General features: G+C 48.3%; 1 protein-coding gene across 3 annotated transcripts in view; it reads left to right on the top strand.

Annotated features, from left to right (window-relative positions):
* AGPAT5 (1-acylglycerol-3-phosphate O-acyltransferase 5) overlaps window positions 1-26,574 on the top strand; it is a 58,356-nt gene extending 31,782 nt beyond the window's left edge. For 2 of the 3 annotated variants that reach the window (XM_068109559.2, XM_068109558.2), the window contains exons 2-8: window positions 1-4; window positions 777-892; window positions 1,008-1,097; window positions 1,271-1,361; window positions 4,075-4,236; window positions 4,414-4,537; window positions 24,644-26,574. The exon at window positions 1-4 is cut by the window's left edge and continues 66 nt beyond it. In XM_068109559.2, coding sequence (XP_067965660.2) covers window positions 1-4; window positions 777-892; window positions 1,008-1,097; window positions 1,271-1,361; window positions 4,075-4,236; window positions 4,414-4,537; window positions 24,644-24,863 — 807 coding nt within the window. In that variant the 3' untranslated portion in view covers window positions 24,864-26,574. Of the gene's footprint in view, window positions 5-776; window positions 893-1,007; window positions 1,098-1,270; window positions 1,362-4,074; window positions 4,237-4,413; window positions 4,538-4,926; window positions 5,566-24,643 lie in introns of those variants that run through there. The other variant, XM_078774951.1, reaches the window with a different exon arrangement.
* Window positions 26,575-27,250: the final 676 nt, after the last annotated feature.

Genomic DNA, 27,250 nt, shown 5'->3' with positions numbered 1-27,250 from the left:
ACCGGTAAGTGAGGTTCCTTTTGGATGGAGGACGACTGTCACTACCTTAGCGAGTGGACACCTGACCTGATGTACGGAATGCAGGTGTAGTTGGTAACCTCAGCGAGTAGATACATGACCCGATGTACGGCATGCAGGTGTAATTGGTAACCTTAACGAGTGGACAAGTGACCCGATATGTGGAATGCAGGTGTATTTGGTAACCGTAGCAAGTGGATACATGACACAATTTATGGACTACAGGTGTAGTTGGTAACCTTAGCAAGTGGACACATGACCCGATGTGCGGAATGCAGGTGTAGTTGGTAATGTTAGCGAGTGGACTCGTGAACCGATGTATGGACTACAGGTGTAGTTGGTAACCATAGCAAGTGGACACATGACCCAATGTATGCACTACAGGTGTAATTGGTAACCTTAGCGAGGGAACAAATGACCCGATATGCAGAATTCAGGTGTATTTGGTAACCTTAGCAAGTGGATACATGACCCGATGTGCGGAATGCAGGTGTAGTTGGTAATGTTAGCGAGTGGACTCGTGAACCAATGCATGGAGTACAGGTGTAGTTGGTGACCCTAGCGAGTGGACACATGACTCGATTTGCAGAATGCAGGTGTAGTTACCTGAGTGAGTGCATGCATGACCCGATGTAAGAAATCACTTTAAAAGGGAAGGCCTCTGAGATGGCGGAGATTTATTTTCTCATCATGCGGCGAGCTTGTGGCAGCCCGATGGTACACCTGCAGCTAAACATGTCTTCCCAACCGGTGTGCAGTCGACTGGGTCGTGGCCGACATGGTAGCCGTGCGGCAGGGAGCTCTCGGGGACATGCGCTACATCCTCAAAGATGGTCTCAAGTGGCTTCCGTTATATGGATGGTACTTTTCACAGGTGTGCTTTGAACGTGAAATGTGCAGGGACGACGTTTGCCAATGAGCATATAAAGGGCACAGTGCAAATGTGGCGTTACCTGTCTCTCTTTAACGTGTGACGTTTGATTGGACAGCACGGCGGAACCTACGTAAAGCGGAGCTTCAAGTTTGATGAGAAAATGCTGTTGAGAAAGCTGGACGAATACGTGAAGATGGATTCACCTGTACGTGTTTACCTGCCTTGCAGCACTCCTCACCTGTGATTTGTCCATGAATATAACCTAAACGTAGACATTATGAACCTTGTTTACCAACATCAATCAAATGTAGATGTATTTATTCATTTTGTGGAGCAACATCCCCTAACAGCTGAAGGTCTTCCTGTAAACCACCGCAGATTTTCCTGGTGATATTTCCAGAAGGAACTCGTTACAACCCGGAGCTACCGCAGGCTATTGAAGCCAGCCAGTCCTTCGCCGGGAAAGAAGGTGAGCACCACTGATGATCCAACTTAAGGTGAAACAGGATGTGGCCTTCGATTCGGCAAATAACCTTGTGTAGTGGTGATTCGTGTGCAGCCTGTGGCTGCTGGTTGCATCATTTTCTGGAGGTGCGGCCGTGCCGCTGATGACCAGTCAGCTGGTACTCATTTTGCTGACCTCGGAAGGATGACAGGCCGAGTCAACCCACCTGGTGTTAATCCAACGGTACGACATTGGCTCGAACTCAGGACCCTAAGATCTCAAGCCGGCATCCTTATCCGTTAATTAATATGTTGATATTCATCAAAAAGTGGAAACCGCAACACGGTGAAAGCTACACTCGGGACCTGCCAGGATGTAATGCGTTGGAAGTCGCACGGTCGTTGTCTGAGTCGGACATCTTCACGAGCTTTAGATTTACGAATTTGGTGTCTGATCCAACTTAAGGTGAAAGAAAATTTAAAATATGCAATTTGGTGTCTGTCTGCTTTTTTGACCGCGATACATTTGGTCGTTACCTATCCATTCTCAACCAAACTTGATTAGGAGGATTAAGGGTCACATGATGGAGGTTGTAGTGACTTCATTTGCCCCCCTTCCCCCAGGAAGTTTACCATCTTGGGCGAAATCCGTGTTTAGGTGTATATCCGTGTTAAGATAGCTCATCGTGGCATTTTTCCAAGGGCACCTCTAATAACAAAAGTAACCAGAACGGCACTCAGTAGAGAGCATACCTCCGTCAGGTGAACAGTTTACGTTTTGTATCCCAGAGTAGACCAGAAAATCACAATACAGAATCACATTTAATTAAAATCATCCGTCCACAACTTTTTGAGATATCCTGCTATGTATCCTTTTTCGCCCTGTCCTGCTATGTATCCTCTCCCAATGGTGAAGAATCACTTTAAAAATTATAGTATCCGGATCTTTACCAAAATCTAATCATTTCTTCCTTGTCACATACGCTACATCTCTGCCGAATTTCGTCTGAATCCGTCCACAACTTTTTGAGATATTTTGTTCACAAACAAACAGACAGACAGACAGACAGGGGTGGAAACATAACCTCCATGCACCTTTGGTGGCAGAGGTAACTAGAATGGCACTGAGTAGAGAGCATACCCTCTGCTAGGCTGAACAGTTTACGTTTTGCATCCCACTGATAGGCCGGATCTTACTCCAACATGAACCAAAATCTAATCATTTCGTCCTCGTCACACACCCAGCCTCTCCACCAAACTCCGTCAGAATCCGTCCACAACTTTTTGAGATATCCTGTTCACAGAAAACCATAGAGGGGTGAAAACATAACCTCCGTCCACCTTCGGTGATGGAGGTAATATTAATAGCATAATGTTAATGTTATTATAAAACAACATTAATACTAATAATATCCCCCCTCCTCAAGGGGGTTTTCCCTCGTTAGATAAATGCTGTGTTAACGTGTATAAATAGCTTATTGTGGGGTTTGTGGGGCAACCCTTCCAGAAGTAAAAGTATAAACCACAAACACGTATGATTACCTTTTGAAACGGTCGCTAATGCTGGTCAACACCAAACTGAAAGGCAGGAAACTTCGCTCTTTCACGAGCCTCGATCTTGTATACAACAAAAAAAAAAAAAAAAAAAAAAAAAAAAAAAAAACTGTAATCTAGATACGCCAGAGAGGATAATAACATGACCCTTCCTACCACTCCCGTAGGGAGTGGGTGTAATAGCACAGGAAATACGAGAAATATCTGTGGATGAGAGGTGTTGGTTTCGTACCATTTCCTGTTAATACAATTAATCGAGCGGCGGCAGCAATGGTTACAACACAGATACACACACACACGGATATTTCTCCTTTTACCAATAGATGCAAAAATCTAGTATAATTTATTTTGTGGCCTTGAAAACAAACAATGTTTGGCTGCCCCAATGGACCTCATTACCAGGGGGTTCTGCCCATGCCAAACTTTCTGGGTCTTTCATTTTGAAAGTCCCATATTTTTGCCAACAAGTTAACATTATCAGGTATGCTCCCTTGAAGGACAATTTCACCAAACTATTGAGTAAGCCGTTAAGTCATGAACTTCCCTTTCGACTTGACATTGGCATTCTACTACCACCTCAGGTCATCGTCCATCCCTACCCTTGATCTTTTCTGCCCCCATTAACCTTCCCCAACCCAACCCTAGAATGGGAATTTTTGTTTGTGGGCCCCCAGCATTAACGTTTGGAATCTCTCCTTTGTTTACCGTGAAGCATCACTATTGTATGGAGCGAGCTTTGGACTTTAGGTTCAAATGCCATGATATGTGACGTTAACTTTTTGTCCATGTTTGCGGAGGTTCTTTCAGTGTCTAAAGAATAGCAAGACCCTTTCCTTTTGTCACCCTTCTTGAGTCTAAACGTGATCCTCACCTCCATTCGTTCACCCCCGAGTCCTTTACCTGTGGGTCCATCTTGTTGACTGTGTTGTCTCGCGCTAATACCTGCAGGATCTGTTGCACGCCGCCACCCCACAGTTCTCTCCTATTTCTACCTCTGAGTGACAACACCCACTAAGAAAATGTTCCACCTTTCACTTGGAATTTCTCCTTTTGGCTGTGACCTTGTTGTACATTCGTGAATTACTGCTTTTCCTTTCACTCCATTTTGTGCCCTTTGATCCTTTCCCTCGCCATCTGTATAAAACGTTACGTGACTGATGCCCTCCCTATGGTTGGTGGTTCAGGTTTAGATGTGCTGAACCACGTACTCACGCCGCGTGTCAAAGCAACGCAAGCCGCCTTAGCTGCACTGCGTGGTCACGTTCGGGCCATCTATGATGTCACCGTGGCCTATGAGGGATCTGTAGACACACAGGGAAAGCGCAAGGCTGCCCCTACTATGCCCGGTGTGAACTCTTTCTATTTCCCTTGCTTCGTATTCCTTTGCCTCGTCTTTCTCCTGTCATTATGCCATTCTTGCTTTTCACTTGGCTGCTTTCCATCATTTCCATCCATTGTTTGAGCTTGGTTCCGTCGAAAGTTACCAAGTTGACTATCAATGTTGTGCGCACGCTCCGATGCAGAGTTCCTTTGCGGAGCTTGCCCACGGGTGCACATCCATTTTGAAAGGCTGGATTTGGACGACATACCGGATGAAGGTTTCAAGCTCAAGCTGTGGCTGCACAATCGATTTCAGAAGAAAGACAGGTGAGTGTGAGCAAAGTACCTTTGATTTGCATCTGTCTGGCTGCATGACTTCAAACTGTTGGTGCTATTCCCAATTTTTCCACTGAATACTCATATGGACATAAATAGTCCTAAAGGTTTTGGAAATCAACACGTTGCATGGATTCATGAGACATTCTCTTCTGAAGATGCCATCAGGTTGGTGTAATTGGTATTCATGGATGAGCGCTTGTCCGATGGCGCTGATGCCCCAGGTTCAAACCCCCAGGTTATTTGTCCTTTATATACAAGACCAGTCTGAGTCGGATTGAAATTTATGATTACACTTTTTTTCATTAAATTATCACCTCCGCCATTGAAGGTGGATAGAGGTTATGTTTTCACCTATGTGCCTGTTTGTCTGTGGGCAGGATATATCAAAAAGTTATGGACGGATTCGGACGAAACTCGGTGGACAGGTTGGGTGTGTGACGAGGAAGAATTGATTCAATTTTGGTGAAGATCCGGATCCAGATCTAATCTTCTTCTTCTCCTCCTCTTCCCTTTATGAGGGGTGAGGTCCGATGACACCGAGCTCCTGCCCTACTTGACCACAAGACTCATCCATTCCTCTCTGTCCTCATCCAACTCTCTCCACCCTCCAACCACCCCCATCTTACTGAAATCCCTCTTCACACAATCCGTCCATCTCAACCGCAGTCTACCTCTTTTCCTCCTACCTTGTTCCCTCAACCGAGCCACTCTCTTTGCCATTCTCTCTTCCCCCATCTGCACCAAATTCCCAGCCCATTTCAGCCGGCATTTCACCAATCTCCAACCTCAGTTCATCCATTCTCCTTCTGTCCACCCTCTTCACTTCCACAATCATCCTGACTCAGTTGATTTCGCAAACCTGCAGCCTCTGTTTTTTGTTTCCCCCCTGTCAGTGCCACTGTCTGCAGACCGTAGAGGTAGGCCGGCGTTACACACGACATCATAACCTTTCCTTTCAATCTCCTTGAATTATTTTTGTCTGCCATTATTCCCTCCACCACGCATTCATGTCGGTCGAAGACCTCAAGGGAGGGAAGTAGAAGACGATCAGAGCAACAATGTTTAATGAAATCGATTACAAACACACAGTGTGGAGCCAGGCTCGAGAATGCACCGCCTGACATGCAGCGGGCAATTTCTCAAGGCACTCGCTACAAAATAAGCAAAAAGGCATTTCATATATAGCAAAATATCAGACAAGAATCTGCGCTAAAGACAAAGCAAAACTGAGCCGTAAAGGCCCACCTTCCATCGTTCCTTCCTGAAGAAGGCCAAACTTAGACAAAAAAAGATGTAAGCATAGGATAATGATTGAATACACATGCTGAATACACAACAATCAAAGGATGTGTAATGTCTATATTTCTTTCCAAGGTTGGTTACGTCCTTGATTTAGGAGACATACTAGAAACTACAAAGATATATAATTAATTATTCCCTTTGTGAAGAAGGCGTTTGGCAACATGTTTTCCCTGTACGTGGGCGGTGAGCATATTATCTACTGTCTGGCACATACATTCAAGGACTTGTTTATTGGGCTAAGGATCCACCCTCCACCTCGAGTCGAAACCACATTTTGTCCACCCGCCTCTGCCTGCAGCTGAGTTCAAATCAGTTTTCAGAAGCACGATATATAATTTCAGATGTTATGATCAATTGAGTCATGGGGTTTAAACCCTAATGGCTAACAGTTCCTCCCTTTGTCTTTACATGACAACTCCTTGGAAAGACACCGTATACCCCAGTGGTCAGCATCCCAATTAGTCACATGCCAGGCGCGTCACTGCGTCACGCATGCTCAAAGAAAGATACCGGCCCTAACTGGCCGTCTAACATTCAACGCATAAATTGTTAGCCATAATTCGCGACGACGACGCCTGGTTAGGAGATTGCTGCCGCCCGGCCAGATCCCGAATCCACCCTCGTCCCAGCGTAGGTGCGACCCGGTTGCCAGCCAGATTAGGGGCCCTCCTTATGCAGGCGTGGTCCTCGTGAATCAGGGCAAACAATCGACGTCCAATGCCATCAAGCCTTGTACATGTGATTGCTCTGTGGAAGAAAAGGAGGCACATTCGTCATCACCAATATCCATCTCCTCATAATCACAAATCTCCATCTCCACATAGTCTGTGTCAACGTCAGTATTCAAAGTGTTGGGTGTTTTAAGCTGAGACGACCCCAAAGTGGTTGTTACGGGTGGTGTAAGTGGTGGTGAGGGTGGTTCTCCCGGATATCCCGGATACATGTTTGCCATCCGCTCCTCACTGCTGGCATAATAGCAATAACTTTTAAAAGAACCTACACTTTCTAAATCACAGGTTAAATCATCCCAACTAAAATCATAATCATTATCAGAATCCCAAGCATCAATAGGTTCATCGATTTCAAGCCAGGAATCATAGATCCCTAAAGCCACATCCTCTTGCCACGAAACGTCGAGGCCATCAACCCAATCGTGGGGGTCCGAGACGATAGAGTTGGCCGGTTCACCAATGGCCTTTGGATCCTTCCCATATAGTGAAAGTAACATCCCGTTGGTGGTGGTGGATGGGGTCCATCCTGTGAAACATTTTCTCACACAAATCATGATTAGGGATTTCATTATAACTACGGTGAGTACGATTCCCACGATTATGGCCAGGCCTGTCAATAGCCATTTTACAATGACCCCTGTCCATCCTCTGAACCAGGCTGATATGCTGGACCATACATTATTGGCTTCTTCCCTTTCCTTTCGGCTATCCGTGAGATCCTGGGTCGCGGCCTTAAGCCGAATGATTGAGGCCTCTATGCCTTCCGAGTGATCTGGGATATATGTGCAGCATTTTCCATCAATTACCCCACATACTCCTCCCTTTTCTGCTAACAACATATCCAAAGCCACTCGATTCTGCATCACCATTGTTCGCATATGCACTAATTCGTCTTCCAATTGTAGTTCTGCGATTCGAGTACAGCGGTGAGCTTGTAATACATAAGAGGCGTTAGCCAGTACACGCAAGGGGTTTACCACACAAGTATCACAGTCATCACAAACATCAATACAGGCATCAGCCAGTTCCCACAAGGGATTTTCAACACAAGTATCACAGTCATCACAAAAATCAATACAATCTTCTGAAGCGCCGGTCACATCTGCCTTGTTGAAGGACCCATTCAGGTCGACGGCCTCTGTGGTCAAGATCATGGTCTTCCGACGGCGGTTTCTTCATCGTCCATCCTGAAAAATACTTTCTTACACACACCATGATCAAATTCCTAGCCCCCCGTCCCACCAATTGGCATTTAGTTACCTTATCTCTCAGATGGTTGGCTTATTCATAGCCGCATTTCCTGTCTTTTCCATTAACTTTTTATAACCTTTTCCTCCACTTCCTCAACAATTCCTGCAGTCACCTGTCATTGACAAATAATCCATCTGATTCGACTTTCCAATCCAATCATCTTTGCACTTTCCACGACCTTCTTCACACTTCCTCCCAAACCTTTCCTTCAGACACAACCCACATGAGTTATGAATACAATTTCCCCTTTCAGGCACGTGTCTAGCCACTCACAAAGTGTCCATAAGACAACGTCATCATATTTCACACCTCAGCTCTCGAGACCACCCAGGGGTCCCTTGAGAGATGCATCCGAATGTTAATCAGCTCTCGAGAGCTCAATTTTGAACAGGGGTAAAACTAGCAATACTCAATTCTGCCAAGCAAGAGGCCAGAGCAGTATCACTCCCTCTTCCCTCTGCCCACCATAACTGGCAGACAGACAATGGCGAGCCATAAGCCCCAAAATGACATTGCACGAACCCTTTCAATACCTGTCTAAACCTACTGCCATTTAACGACGCTTCCCAGATGACGGCTCCCATACACTATTCTGGCACAAAATTGTTGCATCCCACAGATGCCACGATTATTTGAACAAACTCATTTTCCTAATCCACCCTTTCAATTTTCATTTCAATTTAAAGTCAATCCAATGTCCTCTAATACCTCTCTTAGCATCCCATGCACCTGTTGCAGACACCTGTTTTAGCCTCTGGCCCCAGATAACTCTCTGCCGGTAGACCTTAACGGTTTGGTCGCCATATGCATATGTCTCCGTGTTCGCCCATGCCCTCGTGTCCCCCCACTTGAGGCGTGACACGGCAGGTGCAGTGCTGGCAAAGCGGTATATTAAACTAAGTGTGATTGCCACCCCTAACAGGCGGTGGTGCAGCATCCTCGATCTGTGGTGGTGCGTTTGAGGTGTCTGTGTTTGTGGGTATGGCCAACTTACAATGTGTGGCATGTACCCAGGACGACTTGCCCTCACAAAACACCGCTGTTGGTGTGATCAGAAGAACTTGGTATGGCCCCGTCCACCTTGGTTCGAGCGCAGTCTTACGGGTGAAATGCTTCACCAGCACGTAATCTCCTGCCTCGAAGGTGTGGATAGGCTTGCTTGTTGGCTCCGGCAGGGCCTCCCGAACACGTTCATGTATGCTGCGCGCCACATGGGACAGACCTATGCAAAACTTTAGAAGCATGTCATCCATGATAGGTAATTCAAGGGCTGCCATATCCACTGGCGCCGATACCGGCAAACTCATGGGCCGACCCATTAATATCTCGTGCGGAGAGAGACCAGTGGTGCGCCCTGGAGTAGAGCGCACGCTCATTAACGCTAGCGGAAGGGCCTCCGGCCACTTGAGGCCTGTCTCGTCGCAAATCTTTGCCAACTTACCTTTCAGTGTGCCATTCGTTCGTTCTACAAGTCCCGCCGATTGCGGGTAGTAAACACAGTGGAACGACTGTATCACTCCCAAGGCCTTTAACACGGCTTTAATGACGTCCCCTGTGAAGTGCCCGCCCTGATCGGATGACACTTTCTGCGGGACGCCGAATCGACATATAAAGTGCCGCAAAAGGCACTTGGCCACCGTTATAGCGTCAGCCTTGACGCATGGGTAGGCCTCCACCCACTTGGTGAACATGTCCACCACTACCAATACATGCTTAAAGGACATACAAGGCGGTAAATTGAAAAAATCGAACTGGATATGACAGAACGGCCCGACGGGAGCCGGGTGACCCGCGTTGTGGCGGCGCCTGGGGGGAGCCCCCCTATTATGCCGTTGACATATAGCGCACGAGCGACAGACCATGGTAACCGCAGCCGAAAGGCCTGGTGCTGCCCAGGTGGAAGTGACCTGCCTCATCACCCCCCTATGGCACACATGGCCATTTTGATGCGCCATGCGTGCCAACCATGGCAATAAAGCTCGCGGTGCCACGGGTTTGTCATTAATCGTCCACATTTGTCCTTCTGCGGGGCGCTGAGCTCCCAATTTAATCCAATCTTGATGTTCTACGTTTGAGGCCACGGCTTGTAATTGTATTACATCGAACTCTGTAGGTGCGGATGTCGGAACGTCTGTCTGGGCGGTCGCTTTAGCGCCCTGTTTGCGCGTAACTACTGGCATATTATACCCAATCTGTTGGTTTGCCGCTTGTGCTGCTGCTTCGTCGGCTCGGGCGTTTCCACGGGCCACAGCGTCGTCTGTACGCTGGTGACCTCGGCATTTAACTACAGCTATTTCACGTGGAAGCATAATACTATGAAGCAGATTTCGCACTAAGTCCCCATTTTTAATGAGTGCTCCCGCTGAAGTGAGGAACCCTCTCATTTTCCATATGGCCCCTTTGTCGTGGACCACTCCGTGTGCGTATGCCGAATCAGTATAAATTGTCACTGCCTTTTCCTCGTTTACTTCGCATGCTCTCGTGAGTGCGTACAGTTCAGCTTGTTGTGCTGACCAGGTGGGCGGGAGGCGGCCGCTTTCGACCGTCTCCGTATCCGAGCATACTGCGTACCCAGATAACAGGGATCCGTCCCAAGCCCGTTTGGCTGAACCATCGACGTAATAGGTGTGATCGGCTTCCTGTAGCGGTGTGTCCTGTAAGTCAGGCCTTACCGTTGATATTAACTGGACCACGTCCGTACAGACGTGCGGGATTCCCTCCTCCTTTGTTGGCAAAAGTGTCGCTGGGTTAAGAACGGTACACCGCATCACCGTCACGTTGGGTGCCATAATTAATGCCGTTTCGTATTGCATCAGTCGAGTGGCTGTGAGATGCTGTGTGTTTCGCTGTTGTAGTAGCGTATGGACGCAATGCGGTACCTGTAAAAGGACCGGATGTCCCATAACTATGTCGGCCGTCCGCTCAACTGCGTATCGGGCAGCCGCCACGGCTTGTAAGCACAGCGGAAAGCCTTGTTCTACTGCATCAAGCTTTTTGCTGAAATAGGCTACCGGACGTTCCCTATCTCCATGAGTCTGAGTTAACACGGATTGCGCGAATCCCCCTACTGCATGGGTGAAAAGTGTGAAGGCCTTTTTATAGTCGGGAAGGCCCAAGGTTGGGGCCGTTACCAGGGCTCGTTTGAGTCCTTCGTAGCAGCGTATTCGATTTTCCGTCCAGTTCACCATCCGTGGCTGGTCGTTTTTCGTCGCCTCATATAGAGGTTTTGCTAGTAACGCATAGTCAATTATCCATGTACGACAATACCCTGCCATTCCCAAAAATCGCAACACCTCCCTTTGTGTACGAGGCAACGGGGTTTCCATGATGGCCGTGACCCGGCTCGCGTTGAGCTCGCGTTGAGCTCGCGTCTCCCATGCGAAATCGCGTGTCCCAAGTATGTAACTATCTCCCGCACAAATTGCAATTTTTCCCGGCCTACTTTGTGGCCTTTTTCGGCTAGCGCATTTAACAGTGCTAGTGAATCCGTCTCGCAGGCTGCCTTGGATGGAGAGCAGATTAATAAGTCGTCGATGTACTGCAACAGCACCGAGCCGCCTTCCAATTGGACATCTGCGAGATCGCGGTGCAGCGCTCGTGAAAACAAGGTAGGGCTATCTGCGAAACCCTGCGGAAGCACTGTCCAGGTGAATTGTCTCCCCCTAAAGGTGAAAGCGAAGAGGTACTGGGACTCTGGAGCTATTGGTACTGAAAAGAAGGCGGAACACAAGTCTATGACTGTAAAATGTGTAGCATCTGGCGGAATGGAAGTCATCAGAACTTCTGCATTTGGTACAACCGGATGAATACCCTGAATTATTTTATTAATCTCTCGCAAATCCTGCACAAATCGCCACTTTCCTGTCATTGGTTTTGGCACTGGGAAAATGGGGGAGTTACATGGGCTATTAGTTTCGATTATTATTCCCTGCTGCACGAGCGATTCTATCACCGGAAAAATGCCTGCGTCAGCCTCGTGCCGAAGTGGGTATTGCCGAATGTGTGGTAAAGGTAACCCTTCTTTAATTGGAATCACCAACGGGGGTGCATTCCTAATGCGCCCTACTTCATTCTCGTGTTGCGCCCATAGTGACGGGGTGACGGTGTCGAGCAATTCATCGGAGTCCCCTGGAGTCGTGGGGACCGCCCTGACCATATGTGCCGCTTTGGGTGGCAGTTCCACCATCTCAAATCGAACTCGTCTGTCCTGAGGTGCCAAATTAATTATGAACCCTTCATTGTTGTCCAACACATGGACCGTTCGGTGTTCAACATTGTATCGACGCCTTACTGGCGTTTTCCGCAGTCGGTCCATCATCCATCCAATGCTCTCGGGTGGCCATCCTCTGGCGGTGCTAAGGGTAACATGCGCTACCATCCCCTCGGGGTACTTAGCCTTTGATCTCTGGCGCGGCGACAAGGTTACCGTAATCCCAATGCCCTCTCGGCCAATCCATATGTGTGATAATTGAAGATCAGAGGTTTCCCCTAAAGCTGCCGCAACCATGTCTAAATAATAATCATCGCTTCCAGTCGCGTCATAACATGCGGTGCAATGCGGCGGATTATATTTCAATTTTGTGGCTATGTGGTGTTCTTCTAGCCAATCACGAATTTCTTGCGTTTGCGCGCCAATCGTGTCAATCACATGGGTCCATGTTGCTAGAGCCCCTTCCTCCAACCGCCACCAATACACGGTGGGGCTGGCGCGCTGCAATGCCATCATTAACAAATCACGGTTCGATTCTCCGACGTCGACGTATACACCTTCTTTGGTGCACGCAATGTTACAACCTAATCGACACAGCAAATCCCGTCCTAGTAAATTAGTTGGGGCAGTAGTGGTCATGAGAAATGCATGCTTAGCTTCTAGCGGTCCGAGCATTACTCGGGTCTCCTTTGATACGGGGAGAGCTTCTAATTTTCCTGAAACGCCCTGAATTTGGACGCTTTTGTGTGTGGGTTTCAAAGTAGGTAGTTGTCCCTTATTGATACAACTGCGAGTCGCACCAGTATCCACTAAGAATTGTAGTGGTTGTCCATTTACATCTAACGTCAAGGTCGGTTCCTCATCTGGGGTCATTGTTATCAATGGACATTCCTTTGGCGGCCCGCATTCGTCCCGTCAATAGGCGTTTCCATATGACGGCCCTTGCTGTCCCTGGGGTCCTCGTGGTCCCCTTGGATAATTTGGACAATCCCGTCTCCAGTGGCCCATCTGTCCACATTCAAAGCATGCCCCTCTCCCTGGGGGTCCCTGTCCTGGACCCCCCTGTTGGTGTGGCCTTCGCCCCCCTTTGTAGGGAGGTGGGCGCCCCTTGCCCTCCCCTCGGCATTTGTTGGACTGGGGCACAAGGCCCGTATGGCATGCCCGAATTGGGGGTAACCCATGGGGTGGGGCCCATATTGGAGGGTCCCCATTGCGGTGCCCATCCTGGCATGGGTGTTTGTGATGGCCAATAGGCCGGTGGGGGACCTGGCACAGAACATGGTGGAGCAGCCCATTGGGGTTGTTGGGGTTGTTGGGGTTGTCTCCGCATCTGATTTCCTGGCCCACTAGGCCCTTGTGGTCCCCGGGGTACTTGCATCACAGCTGCCTGCAGTGCCGGACCGAGTGTCTCGTCATCACTTGACTCACTCTCACTGTCACTTCCCATTATTTCTGCCCCCTTTTGTTTCTTCTTCTTGCTCCCCATTGTTTTTGTTGCTTGTTGCTGGGCCAATTTTTCCCTTACCAACATCTGCAACATTTCTTCTTTAATTTCCTTCTTTTCCTCCAAAGAGGAGCCCGGACATTGTTCGAGTTTTGTACATAATTCATTGGTCCCCATTCCTTTCCAAACGAAAAGGACGGCATGCACTTGTTTTTTTAATGCGGGCCGAAGCCCTTCTACTAGGTAATTGTTCACCAGGGGAGCGGGTAGGTCCTCGACTTGGATTAATCCTAACCCGCCCCATCGAGCTATCGCTTTTTCTATTCTCTCTCGATAGTCGCCGATAGTCTCTCCTGCTTTCTGTTTTATGTTCCCAATTTTTCCCCAATCTGGCCCTCCAGGTGGCGCGAGCGCATTGCCAATGTTGGTCAGGAGATGATTTTTCAAAATGACCCAATCGTTTCCGGTCATGGGTGGCACCCGAGCCATGGGGTCATCTATTGGCCATAATGAAAGGGTTTTAGCCTTTACCCATACCTTTGGTGGCAATATAGATGCTCCCAAATGACAAATATCTCTCCAATCTGGGGCATCCTCTGTAATCCAGTGACGGAGCAATATTACTATATCCAAAGGTTGGTCGATCAACATTTCCTGAACCCTCTTTTGCATGGCCGTTAAATCAGATTCTTTCCAAGGCACACGTTCCCTTACTACCACGCCGTTTGCGTCTATTCCCACGCATCGCATGGGGAACACTCCCTTTGTTTCTATCGCACGTTGCACTGGTGCTTGATACTCCACTAGTGAAGGGTATACTTTCTGACCTGGACCTATCGGGGGTGGAAACCCCGGGGTGTCTGTGCCGCTATCTCCATCGTCCTCGACTTGAGGGGCTGATGGTTGTGGGGTCTTTTGAACTTTAGGGGGTCTCCCATTTGTTTCCCCTATAGCGCCCTGGTGTCGGGTACGTGCCTTAGATCCTGGGACTGGACCATGGGGGGAATAGGAAACAGGGATTTCATCTTCCTCATCCTGTTCCTTCTCATCGGAATTAATCCGGGCTACCATTAGCCTCTGACTTGTCTGCGCTGCGAGCGCCTTCATCTGTTTATTTTGCTTCTTTGGACCCTGTTTGCGCTCATCCTGGTATTTGCCCAACTCTCCTCGCAAACTCGCTTGTCTGGAGGCTGCCTGTCTCTTCAAGGCCTCCACCTTCCACCAACTATAGACCTTCCATGAATCGGGTGGGAGTCTCTTCTTCTTCTTCTCTAGGGCATCTAAAGCCCCATATAGCACATCTAACCTGTCTATTGCAAATGACCCTTCCTCTGGCCAAGGCGTATTCAAACCCTCGGTCAATATAGTCCATGCCTTGCTCGGTTGCAAAGCAGCATACCCATACTCTCTTTTCATGTAAAACGCTGGAGTGTTCTTCAACGGCTCTCCCTCCTTTCCTACCTTATTACCCATTCTCGCGAGATCTCGCGAGATCTCGCGAGATCTTGGAGACGGCGGCAGGGATTTTCGAAGCTCCACACGGTCTCCACATTTTTCGAAGTTAAGTCTGTTCACAATTGTATTTTGTCGAAACTGTATTTATCTTTCGGTGTGTGAAGTTATTGTGTGCAACTTTGGTTGTTTCTCGGTGTTTATCTTTCATAAATTGATCGTCTGTTTGCCGTGTCGCGAGCAAGGCCTTGTACAGTGTGCACTGTACAACCTTGAGGCTTTGTTTTTCTCTCAGTGGTCCGTCGTTTGTGATCCAATAACTTTCGTTCTCTGTATTCCCAGTCTTTTCACCCATAGCCTACTTCCTTGTGTAAATCTCAACTTAAAAAAAAAAAAAAAAAAAAAAAAAAACCATTTCCTTCTCTGTTCTCATTCGTTTATTCATTCTTATTCGTTCGTTCGTTCTTCGACCACGTGTTTCTCCCCCATTTCCCCAGATAGTTTTCACTCATTAACCTTCAATGTTTACACTTTCCCCTCAAGTTATGTATTCCGTCATATTTTATAACACCTTTTTCTTCTTCTTCTTTAAAAGGCTGCTTTCGACTTGCTCACCAAATCAATTCATCCCAAAAAAAATATCCATCTCCTATAGTGCCTTTGTTCTACATTCCCTAAACTCTCCTGCACTCCATCCTCCATCCAGCGTCCTTAAACGTATTTTTAACTCGAAGGTCACAAGAAACTCATTTTGCAATAAATGTTCGTTTCCCAAAAATCGTACACTTTCAAAAATCCAATCTCACCCCTCCCCTCCAAATCTTCCCCATAACCCCTCCCCTCCAAATCTTCCCCATCACCCCTCCCCTCCAAATCTTCCCCATCACCCATCCCTTTCAAATCTCCCCCCTTGCCCCCTCCCTCCTAAACTACTCCCTCACCCCTCCCCGCCAAGACGCCCCCTCGCCCCTCCCCTCCTAGACTCCTGCCTCACCCCTCCCCTCCAAATCTCCCCCATATCCCATCCCTTTCAAATCCCTCCCCTTGTCCCTTCCCTCCCAAACTCCCCCCTCACCCCTCCCCTTCAAATCTCCCCACCCTCATTGCTTCTCAATTTCCCCCCGCTCACTCCCCCTCCTCAAAGCGTCCTCCCCGCTTCTTCCCCCTTCAAACTCTCACCTCCATCTCCCCCAACCTTCTGCCTCGCTCTTCCCCCTCCTCAAATAACACCTCATTGTGGCTCACCCAATCACCATCAAACCTTTTGTCCGCCCCATCCTTCCCTTTCTCCGAGCTATTCTGAAATCTCTGACACACCTTCAACAGCTCTCCCTACCTCTTCCACCTCTTCCACATCTTACCCTACCCCTCCTCCCCCCTGTTCTGTATCTGATGCTCCCCCTTCCTCTTCATTAACGGTATGGACCTCAAACATCCGGGGCCTTCGTTCAAACTTAACTGATCTCTCCATACAGGTTGCTTCTGTCAAACCAGACGTGATCTGCTTAACAGAAACTTTCCTCCTTTATGATGTCTCTGATTCCATAGTATCTCTCCCGGGCTACTCCCTCCTCCGGTATGATAGACCTGAGCCTCGTCCTGGAGGCGGGGTTGCTATCTTTATCAAAAACTCTCTTCCTCACTCGCCCTGCACTGCACTCTCTCCACCTCACCCCCAGGAATACCTCTGGCTACGGCTTCCCCTTCGCTCCCACCTCTTGTTCATATGTGTGTTGTACCGTCCACCAAACAGTGATGACTCCATCTACATCTCGCTGTCTGATGATATGGACCAACTTCTATCTACTCATCCCAACTCTCTCTTCCTCATATGTGGTGATTTCAACTGTCATCATGCCAGTTGGCTGGGTGTGGGTACCTCTCTCACCAGCCATGGCTCCTCAGCAAAGGACTTCTGCGACTCACTGGGACTGACACAATCTGTCAATTTCCCTACCCGGATCTCAGTCAACGGAACATCTTCTCTTCTGGACTTGGTTATGACTAACTTCCCTGAAAATGTCTGCTGCTCTTCTTCTGCTCCGATCGGATCATCTGATCATGTCCTTGTTAAAGTGGACATCTCTCTGACCATCCTCAGGGAGCCTGCTCAGCGTCGACGAGTCTGGCATTTCACTCAGGCCAACTGGCACGGTCTTCAAGCAGCCATCAATCATCTGGACTGGTCTCCCATCTCTACCACCTCTGACATCAACTCATCCTGGGAATTCTTCCAAAGTAAATTGCTCTCTCTCATGCACAGATTTATCCCATCTCGTCTTCAGTTGTCATACCCTTCCTCCCGTCCATGGTACACGGAATCTTGTGGTGAGGCTGTTGCCCAGAAACAACTTGCCTTCGTCTCCTGGAAAGCAAATCCAACGGAAGGAAATCTCATTTCCTTTCACAAAGCCCGAAACAAGTGTGTGTCCACCCTCAGGAGAGCCAGGAAACAATATCTCTCCGTTCTCAAGACCGAACTCTCTTATCTGTCTCCCTCTTCCAAATCCTGGTGGCGTCTGGTCAAATCCGTTTCTGGTGTTTGTTCCCCCTCCATCCCCTCCCTTACCTCAAACGGCTACACAGCTGACTCCGCACGTGAAAAAGCTGAATGCCTCAACTCTGTGTTTGCCTCTAAATCTTGTGTCCCAAACCCATCCCTCTCTGTACCCACCATACCCAGTCGTACCCTGCTGCTCCTGGACTCCGTGTCCTTTCCTCCTGACAAGGTGGAAAAGTTTCTGTCAACCCTCGACTCTGATTCTGCAACTGGACCCGACGGCATCAGCCCACGGGTCCTAAAATCCTGCTCTGCTGCTCTATCTCACCCTCTCTCTGTTCTCTTCACCCTCTCTTTTGCTCAAGGTCAACTGCCATCTGCTTGGAAATCAGCCAACATCACCGCTTTGCACAAAAAAGGTGCAAAAACAGATCCTAGCAACTACAGACCAATCAGCCTTCTCCCAATTATCAGCAAAGTCATGGAATCCATCATTGCTTCTGATATGAAATCTTTCCTCTTCTCCAATGGCTTGATCTCTGATCATCAATTTGGTTTCAGACCAGGTCACTCTACTCTGGACATGCTGCTTCTGCTGTCTCAACAATGGATGGAGGTCCTCAATGCCAAACAGGAAATTAGAGCTGTCTCCCTCGACATATCACGTGCCTTCGACACGGTCTGGCACCCCGCTCTGCTCACCAAACTCTCCTCCTTTGGTATCCATGGAAATCTCCACGCATGGCTGGCGGACTTCCTCTCTAGTCGTCGTCAACGTGTGGCCCTGAATGGGTTTCTCTCATCTCCTCTTCCTGTTCAGGCTGGAGTTCCCCAAGGCAGTGTTCTGGGCCCCGTGCTTTTTCTGGTCTTCATCAATGATCTCTCTGACTCTCTCGAAAATCCTCTCTATCTCTTTGCTGATGACTCCACTCTCTGCCGCTCCATTCCTCTTCCCTCAGATCGGCAGTCTGCTGCCTCCTCACTCTCTGAAGACCTGGACAAAATCACAGACTGGTCAAACAAGTGAAACATGTCTTTCAATCCTGACAAATCTCACACTCTTACTATGTCTCTCCGAAAAGATCGACTGGACAACCCTCCCATCTACTTTCTCAACAATCCTCTCCAAGAAGTTCTGTCGCTCAAGATTTTGGGTCTCACTATCTGCCATGATCTTTCTTGGGAAAACCACATTTCCAAGCTGGCCTCCAAAGCCAGTCGCCGACTGGGCATCCTCCGTCGTGCGAAGTCCTTCCTCGGCACACCTGAGCTCCTCACCACATACAAGGCTTTCATCCGCAGCTCAATGGAATACTGTTCTCCCCTATGGGCCGGTGCTCCTGCCTCACACCTAGCTCGGCTTCACGCTGTTGAAACCAAAGCTTTCAGAATTATTGGAATCTCCCGCGATGAAGCTATCTCTGAGGGCCTTTCACTCACTCACCGCAGGCAGGTAGGTGGTCTTTCTGTCTTCTACCGACTCCTCTCCGGCCTTGCACCCCCAGCTCTCTCTGTGCTCTGTCCCCCAAATATTCCTACAGGTCGCACAAGATCTGCCAGCAACCCTCTGATGGTTAAACTGCCGAAATCTCGGCTCTCCGCTCACCTTCACTCTTTCATTCCTCTTTTCTCCCGCCTCTGGAACAAACTCCCTCACTCCCTTCAATCCCACTCCTCCCTCCAGGTCTTTAAAACAGCTGTTCACCACCATCTCTTATCTTCCCCCATCCAAAACCTTGATCTTTTCTACCCCCGCTAATTCACCCCAGATCCACCTTGTTTGAAATTCCAACTTCTTTCCTGGAAGTCCTGGCAGTGTCCATATGTTTTATACCTCTCCCACTGCTCCCTTCCCACGCCCCCCCCCCCAAAGCCCTCGCCCTCTCTCAGATCTCTCGATGTCTCCATGTCTCTCGGTCCCTGCTCTCAAATGTTGTGTTTGTGTCCTTCCCCCTCTCTCCCCATCTTGTCTACCGCTCCCTATGTTATATGTTTTATGTGTCGGTTTGTCTTTCTGTGTGTTCATGTGATTAATGTTCGCTCTTTCACGAGCCTCGATATTGTATACAAAAAAAAATAAAAATAAAAAAAAAAAAATTCTTCCTACCTTCTTGGGTTAATCCCTCCTGGTAGTCCTAAGATCGGGTCGCCCCCCGATCTCTAGCCTTAAACGCAGTTCTCACGCCGGAGTAACTTAACACCTATTATCTATCTCCCACATATGGGTCTACCTGCTTCCCACGCAGGAAGCTTACCTGAAGGGTATCCCTCCTTATCTCGGGCGCCCTGTATAATCGATTCGTTACCCACTGCTGCTCTGGTTAGACTAAATATGGTTCGGAATACAAGCCAGGTAGTACAGCCGACAGAGGTCCACACATCCAAAGTAAGGCAGGAGGCTTTCAATTTCGATGTGCAAAAATGCTTACCCAAATTAGGTGCCGGCAGGCCTCCTTCCCGACCTGGAACGTGAGGGTCCACCTCGTCTGCACACCTGGATGATCCCACTTCTGACACCAGATCTGTCGGTCGAAGACCTCAAGGGAGGGAAGTAGAAGACGATCAGAGCAACAATGTTTAATGAAATCGATTACAAACACACAGTGTGGAGCCAGGCTCGAGAATGCACCGCCTGACATGCAGCGGGCAATTTCTCAAGGCACTCGCTACAAAATAAGCAAAAAGGCATTTCATATATAGCAAAATATCAGACAAGAATCTGCGCTAAAGACAAAGCAAAACTGAGCCGTAAAGGCCCACCTTCCATCGTTCCTTCCTGAAGAAGGCCAAACTTAGACAAAAAAAGATGTAAGCATAGGATAATGATTGAATACACATGCTGAATACACAACAATCAAAGGATGTGTAATGTCTATATTTCTTTCCAAGGTTGGTTACGTCCTTGATTTAGGAGACATACTAGAAACTACAAAGATATATAATTAATTATTCCCTTTGTGAAGAAGGCGTTTGGCAACATGTTTTCCCTGTACGTGGGCGGTGAGCATATTATCTACTGTCTGGCACATACATTCAAGGACTTGTTTATTGGGCTAAGGATCCACCCTCCACCTCGAGTCGAAACCACATTTTGTCCACCCGCCTCTGCCTGCAGCTGAGTTCAAATCAGTTTTCAGAAGCACGATATTGTTGCGAATATGGAATTTGGCCTCCATATCCGCTTGTAAATATTCCCCTATTTCCCCAATACTCCCCAACTATCCCCAATCCCCCATTCCCTAGTCCCATTGTCTGTAAACAACACTCTGTAGAACCGACCTTCCCCTTTTTCCCCCATTAAATGTCGTGCCCAGGTCCACCGCATCTCACGTAGACAACTTTCGGACATCTTGCTAGTTATTCTTAGTCTATGTCAGTTAAGGACTCGTTTCCATTAATTCCGACTCTTCGTTGCACCAGAATGTGATTATATGGCACCAGTAGTGAGTTTAGGACCTTCCCATACCTCCTCCCATCTTCTTTCCCAAACAACAACAACTACAACTACAAACAACAACTACAACAACGGCGCTGCGCGGGGGAGTGTGCGTCCTCACACCGGCTCGGTTAGCCGCCATTGACGATGCGCTCCGACGGGGTTACCACGAAGGGGCTCCTTGTCAGCCCCTCGTCAAGGGCGGAGCCGGTAACCCCCCCCGCACGCACCCAATGAGAAGCAACGTGCCGATTCCATCTGGGGCGGAGCTAACGAGCCGAGGGCGTGTCACTCCCCGCCGGATATACGCGGCGACTTACCGGACGTGACGTCAGATGCGCCCCGAGCTTGAAGAGGAAGAAACAGTCGTGACCTCCGAGCGCTGTGACCTCCCTGCATCTACTGGACCGTACAGTACCCTGTCCTTGAGCCAAGAGTGCACCTTGAGCCATCGATACCCGCTTTCCTTGCCATCAATCCCCGTGTGAGTCAGCCTTTTGTCCCGTTTATCTGTCGTCTGTTGGGGTTAATATAAGAGTGTGTCTAAGTGCTTGTCTTTGTATGCTGTACCTCTCGTCCCTGTAGTCTAACCTTCCGCCATAATATAACCTCCTCCGGGGGTCTTGAGAACCGTATCCCTGGTGTCGTGTCATTTTAATCCCAGCCGTGTGTCCTTTTCCTTCATTGACCTAGCGTAGCGCGACTCGGCAACGTTCGAGTATAATCGGGTAACTTGTGCAGACGTGGTCATACCAAACCGCTCGGTAAACTAACATCCACAACCGCGTCTGTAACAATATATAATTTCAGATGTTATGATCAATTGAGTCATGGGGTTTAAACCCTAATGGCTAACATTCACACCTGTCCGAATCATCCTCTGCACCTCCGCCTTGAACTTACCATCCCCGGTCACTGTCCCTCAAGATACTCAAACCTATTTTCATGTCTGATCTCCTTCCCATCTGACCTGATATTCATTTCTTTTCTCTGCTGCCCTCCGTCTTCTCCATGCTCATCTTCAGCCCATGTTTCTCAAATGCCTCCTTCCACTCTCCCAGTACTTCCTGCATCTCCCACCTACTCGACAACACAACAGCAAGATCGTCCGCATACAACATCCTCCCCATACTACCCTTCATGTTCACCATCCTGCTTACCTGCTCCATCACCATGATAAACAGGAGTGAGATGAGAGCGCCTCCCTGCCTCAAACCGATATCCACATTGAACTCCTCCGACATCCCAGGACCAATTAAAATTCTTCCCTTCATTCCCTTGTACATCCCTTCCATCAAACTAACTTCTGCCTCTTGCACTCCCATCCATCTCAGTGTCGCCATCACCATCTCTCTTGGGACAGCGTCATAGGCCTTCTCCAGATCCACAAATCCCAACACCATTTCACCTTGCACCTCCAACCTACTCTCCACCAGCTGTCTCAGCACAAACATCTCATCTGTCATTCCCCTACCCTTTCTGAACCCCTGAAACACCTGTTGCTTTTCTCCAATTTCCATCTCCACATTCTTCCTTATCCTCTGGTCCAGAACCCTCTCCTGCACCTTCATGACATGACTAAGGAGTGTCAGGCCCCAGCACTTTCCCGGATCTTGAACATCGCCATTCCCCTTACATATTGGCACAATTAAATCTGAACCACAAACTCATTAACTCTTAATCTAAAATCAATCCTTCAGCACCTCAGCCAGGAACTTGACGGATAACTTGGCTTTTGCAACGTCTTTCTCCTCTTCACTGCCCTCCTCGGAAACCTTGACGATGGCCTCCAACTCCTTCTCAGTCTGTTCTTCCCCATGCGAGGTGATGAGCTCCTCCAATTCTTCAGGCTCCATGTCGGCGAAGCCTTCCCCCCCCCCCCCCCCCCCTCAACTCCCATGCCAACCTGGCAATTTTCCGCCTGGCCTCTGTGCTGGCGGGAAAATTCATACCATAATGTCTGTCCACAGAGGCCACACTCACCCCTTTTGTGGTCGGGAAAGCAGCTCCACTTTCTGGCTCAAGCTCATCGCTTTTTTTCTCCCTTTTGGGGACAGACGCATCTCTTGCACTACTCGTACGCTAGGCCCTATGATTGACTTGAAACAAATAGCACAAAAGTTCACGAGAGTGAGGAATCGCAGCACGTAACGGCCGCAGGATGAGACGAAAGAGTTAGACACTGGACACTCTGCATAGACGAATCTGTGCAGGGGATTGTGGGTAGGTTGAGGTGGAATGGCTAGCGTGCCCATTGTTTGTGCGGTGGGGGGAATGGTGGGGGCGAATCCGCGAATATTGGGGCTCTGTGGGGATATATGTTGATGTACACTACATGACCAAAGTATGTGAACAGCCGAACATCACACATCTCATTCCAAAATCATGGGCATTAATATGGAGGTGGTCCCCCCCTTTGCTGCTATAACAGCCTCCACTCTTTTGGGAAGGCTTTCCACGAGACTAGATGTTGGAACATTGCTGCGGGGATTTGCTTCCATTCGGCCACAAGAGCTTTAGTGAGGTCGGGCACGAATGTTGGGCGATTAGGCCTGGCTCGCAGTCGGCGTTCCAATTCATCCCAAAGGTGTTCGATGGGGTTGAGGTCAGGGCTCCGTGCAGGCCAGTCAAGTTCTTCCACACCGATCTCGACAAACCATTTCTGTGTGGACCTCGCTTTGTGCACGGGGACATTGTCATGCTGAAACAGGAAAGGGCTTCCCCAAACTGGTGCCACAAAGTTGGAAGCAAACAATCGTCGAGAATATCATTGTGTGCTGTAGCGTTAAGATTTCCCTTCACTGGAACTAAGGGGCCTAGCCCGAACCATGAAAAACAGCCCCAGACCATTATTCCTCCTCCACCAAACTTTACAGTTGGCACTATGCATTCGGGCAGGTAGCGTTCTCTTGGCATCTGCCAAACACAGATTCGTCCATCGCACTGCCAGATGGTGAAGCGTGATTGATCACTCCAGAGAACCCGTTTCCACTGCTCCAGAGTCCAATGGTGGCGAGCTTTACACCACTCCAGCTGACGCTTGGCATTGGGCATGGTGATATTAGGCTTGTGTGCGGCTGCTCGACCATGGAAACCCATTTCATGAAGCTCCTGACAAACAGTTGGTGTCCTGACATTGCTTCCAGAGGCAGTTTGGAACTCGGTAGTGGGTGTTGCAACCGAGGACAGACGAATTTTACGCGCTATGCGCTTCAGCACTCGACCGTCCCGTTCTGCGAGTTTGTGTGGCCTACCACTTCGTGGCTGAGCTGTTGTTGCTCCTAGACGTTTCCACTTCACAATAACGGGACTTACAGTTTACCGTGGCAGCTCTAGCAGGGCAGAAATTTGACGAACTGACTTGTTGGAAAGGTGGCATCCGATGACTGTGCCACGTTGAAAGTCACTGAGCTCTTCAGTACGGCCCATTCTACTACCAATGTTTGTCTATGGTGATTGCATGGCTGTGTGCTTGATTATATATACCTGTCAGCAATGGGTGTGGCTGAAATAGCGGAATCCACTGAATAGAAGGGGTATCTGCATTCTTTTGGTCAGGTAGTGTATCTTTCATTTACTAATTTATTTAATGTAAAAATTCACTTGATCATGATGTCCTTGTCCGACGTGATTAATGTGCAAACTCTCCATGATCTTCATATCACTTCAGATCCATTTTGTATATCTAATTGATGTTTTGGTACATGTCAAACGGATCACTGCCCGTATAACGTTACGCTTTGCATTTGTGTTCCCTTCTGACTCGAGGCTCATGGCGGCATTCTATGGAGACGGACTTGGTGAATTGGCATTTCCGGCCAAAGGAAAGACGTCTTCCGTGGGTCTACATGCCAATCTTTCCTCCCTGCTCATCTCCGGAGGTCTAAGCCTACCCCTGCTTCTCACATCCACGGGCCGGAGAGTGTACTGTGGGACGTGGCTTTATGGTACCCTGTTGGGCTGGCTTTGGGTACTCGTGAGACCATAATACGAGTATTTCCGTGAGACAAAGGAACAATCACAGAGGTGACATTACCTGGGTGTGGTTCCCCCTTATAATTATGAGGAATTTACCAATTACGATTGAAAAATGTACTGCTTCCATGTAGGGAGGACTCTGCCCCTGAAAAGTCTGTTCTCGACCTCGACTGCTCAACTCAGGCCATCCAACATCCTTACTTATGATATTTTCTGTCCCCGTTAAACCTCCCCTAATCCAATGCTTTTATCCGCTAGTTGCCCTCTTTTTTTTTTCCCCCCTCTCTGCTCCTGTTTTCCCATTTGTTCATATACCTGCTTTTTGTGTCCGGTTGTTTCCCCCACCACCCCTCTGTCAGTACATTACCTTTACGTCCTTTGCCTCGCTCTTCCTTCAGTTTGGTTATTGCTTCAAAAAATATCTTTCCTGAGGTAATTCTCTGGGAAAAGCTACCATTTCAAAACCTGTTTTGTGTGGCTAGTCCTTTCCACCAAGGCCTCTGACGCCAGGTGCCTGCCTAATAAGACAGGTGAGTATGTTGCATGATCATGTGTTGCAGTGATGTTTTTCTTAACCATCACAGTTCTCAAAGTGCACCGTTGTAACCAATGTGTAGGAGTCGGTCGGGCCAGGGTGAAGGCAGAGGCACCTGTCCAGAGGCTGAGGCACCAGGCCGAGGGTGAAAGCACCTGTCCAGAAGTCGAGTCATCAGGCAGGAGGTGAAGGCAGCTTCACCTAGGAGTAAAAGGTTCATCGAGCATGACTCGTGTTGCAATTCCTGTGAAATAATCACATGGAGAAGCAGACGAGCTAGAATTTGTTTGCACACAGAGTTTGTCCATCATCTCCGGCGTGTTATTAAATTTGTTCTTCAAGGGCTCGTCAAGATTGCCAAACTAAGGGGACGAAGCCCTTACATTCGAGGTTGATCTGATCAAAGGGCTTTTTTAACTTCATGTGCTACGAGGTTTTAAAATGTTATGATTATGAGCCAGTGATGGTGAAGAGCAGGGAATGTCATTCAGTCCAGCATTTTGGGAGATTTTAGGGTTCACCGTCCAGTATTGAACAAACACATGAAAATGCCTATCGTGTTTTCCTTTTTAGCCACGAGAGGGAAGCGTGGCCTCGTTTTGAGCTCCAGTCACATCCCAATGTGGGACATGACATCACGATGTGGGACATGACATCACAATGTAGGACATGACATCACAATGTGGGGCATGACATCATGATGTGGGGCATGAAATCCTGATGTGGGACATGTCATCAGAATGTGGGGCATGACATCACGATGTGGGACATGACATCACAATGTGGGACATGACATCACGATGTGGGTCATGACATCACAATGATGAAGCCTTTCCTGGTGTAAAAGTACAGTAAATCTGCCATACATGCCTTTGGCTTATCCTTTACACAGTTCGTTTGTCACCTCTCAATCGGTGACATGTGATGAGATGACCACATGACCTACTGCGCTGACATGCCAACGTGAGACCCCACTCGCCAGCCCCTCTCCAACACTGTTTGTGATCTCAGATGTATTCCGTCGCTATGGCAACCATTGTTAGTTTTGATAAAATATTGTACAGTCTCTCCATTGAATTGCATCTTCATTTGCAGAAATCTCCTTCCCAGTTATATAATGTTTGTTTGTTTTCATTTGCAATCTCGTCAAACCATTGGCTTTTCTATAAAGGAACCGGGTCCTCCACAGGTGTTTCTCAGGTGGTTGTGCATTGATTAACAGGCGATGTATGGTGGTGGTGGTGGTGTGTTGATTGCTCCGAGTGAGTCACCACACTTGGAAAAAGAGGGAATGTATGGAGGTTCATCGGCATTTGTGAGGATTTATGGTGCTTTATAAGGGTCTACTGGGGGTTTATCTTCCTGGGATGTGTAGGTTCGCAAGACCATCGAAAAGTCTTGTGTGTTCATATGAAATTTTTTGTTGTATTTTTTCCCCCCAGACAAGACTGAGTGGTTATCTCTCATTTGTGGAGAATGTCCTGTAAAGCTGAATTGATTAGACTTCGGTGAAAATCTGGATCCGATTTAATTTTATGATTTAAATTTTACTCGCCATTGCGAGATGGGGCCAAAAACAGTATATATTACATGATATTTCAAAAGGTTGTGGATGGGTTATGACAAATCTTGGTGGACGAGTTGGTTAGGTGACAAGAACAAGCCGATTCGATTTTGGTTCAGATCCGGCTTATCCCTAAACTGTTCAGCCAGGTGGCGGTATGCGCTCTACCGCCTGCCGTTCTGGTTTTACATCATGCATTTGTAGCACCAGGAGAGGAGTGGGGGGGGGGGGGGGGGTAACAGGTGAGGATTATTTAATTATTATTTTAATTCCGATGGATCATTGTACAGTATAGAAA

This window comes from Myxine glutinosa, chromosome 3, assembly GCF_964187855.1.
Source record: "Myxine glutinosa chromosome 3, kmMyxGlut1.1, whole genome shotgun sequence".
In the NCBI taxonomy this organism is placed as follows: domain Eukaryota; kingdom Metazoa; phylum Chordata; class Myxini; order Myxiniformes; family Myxinidae; genus Myxine; species Myxine glutinosa.
This window is presented reverse-complemented; position numbering and strand designations above follow the sequence as displayed.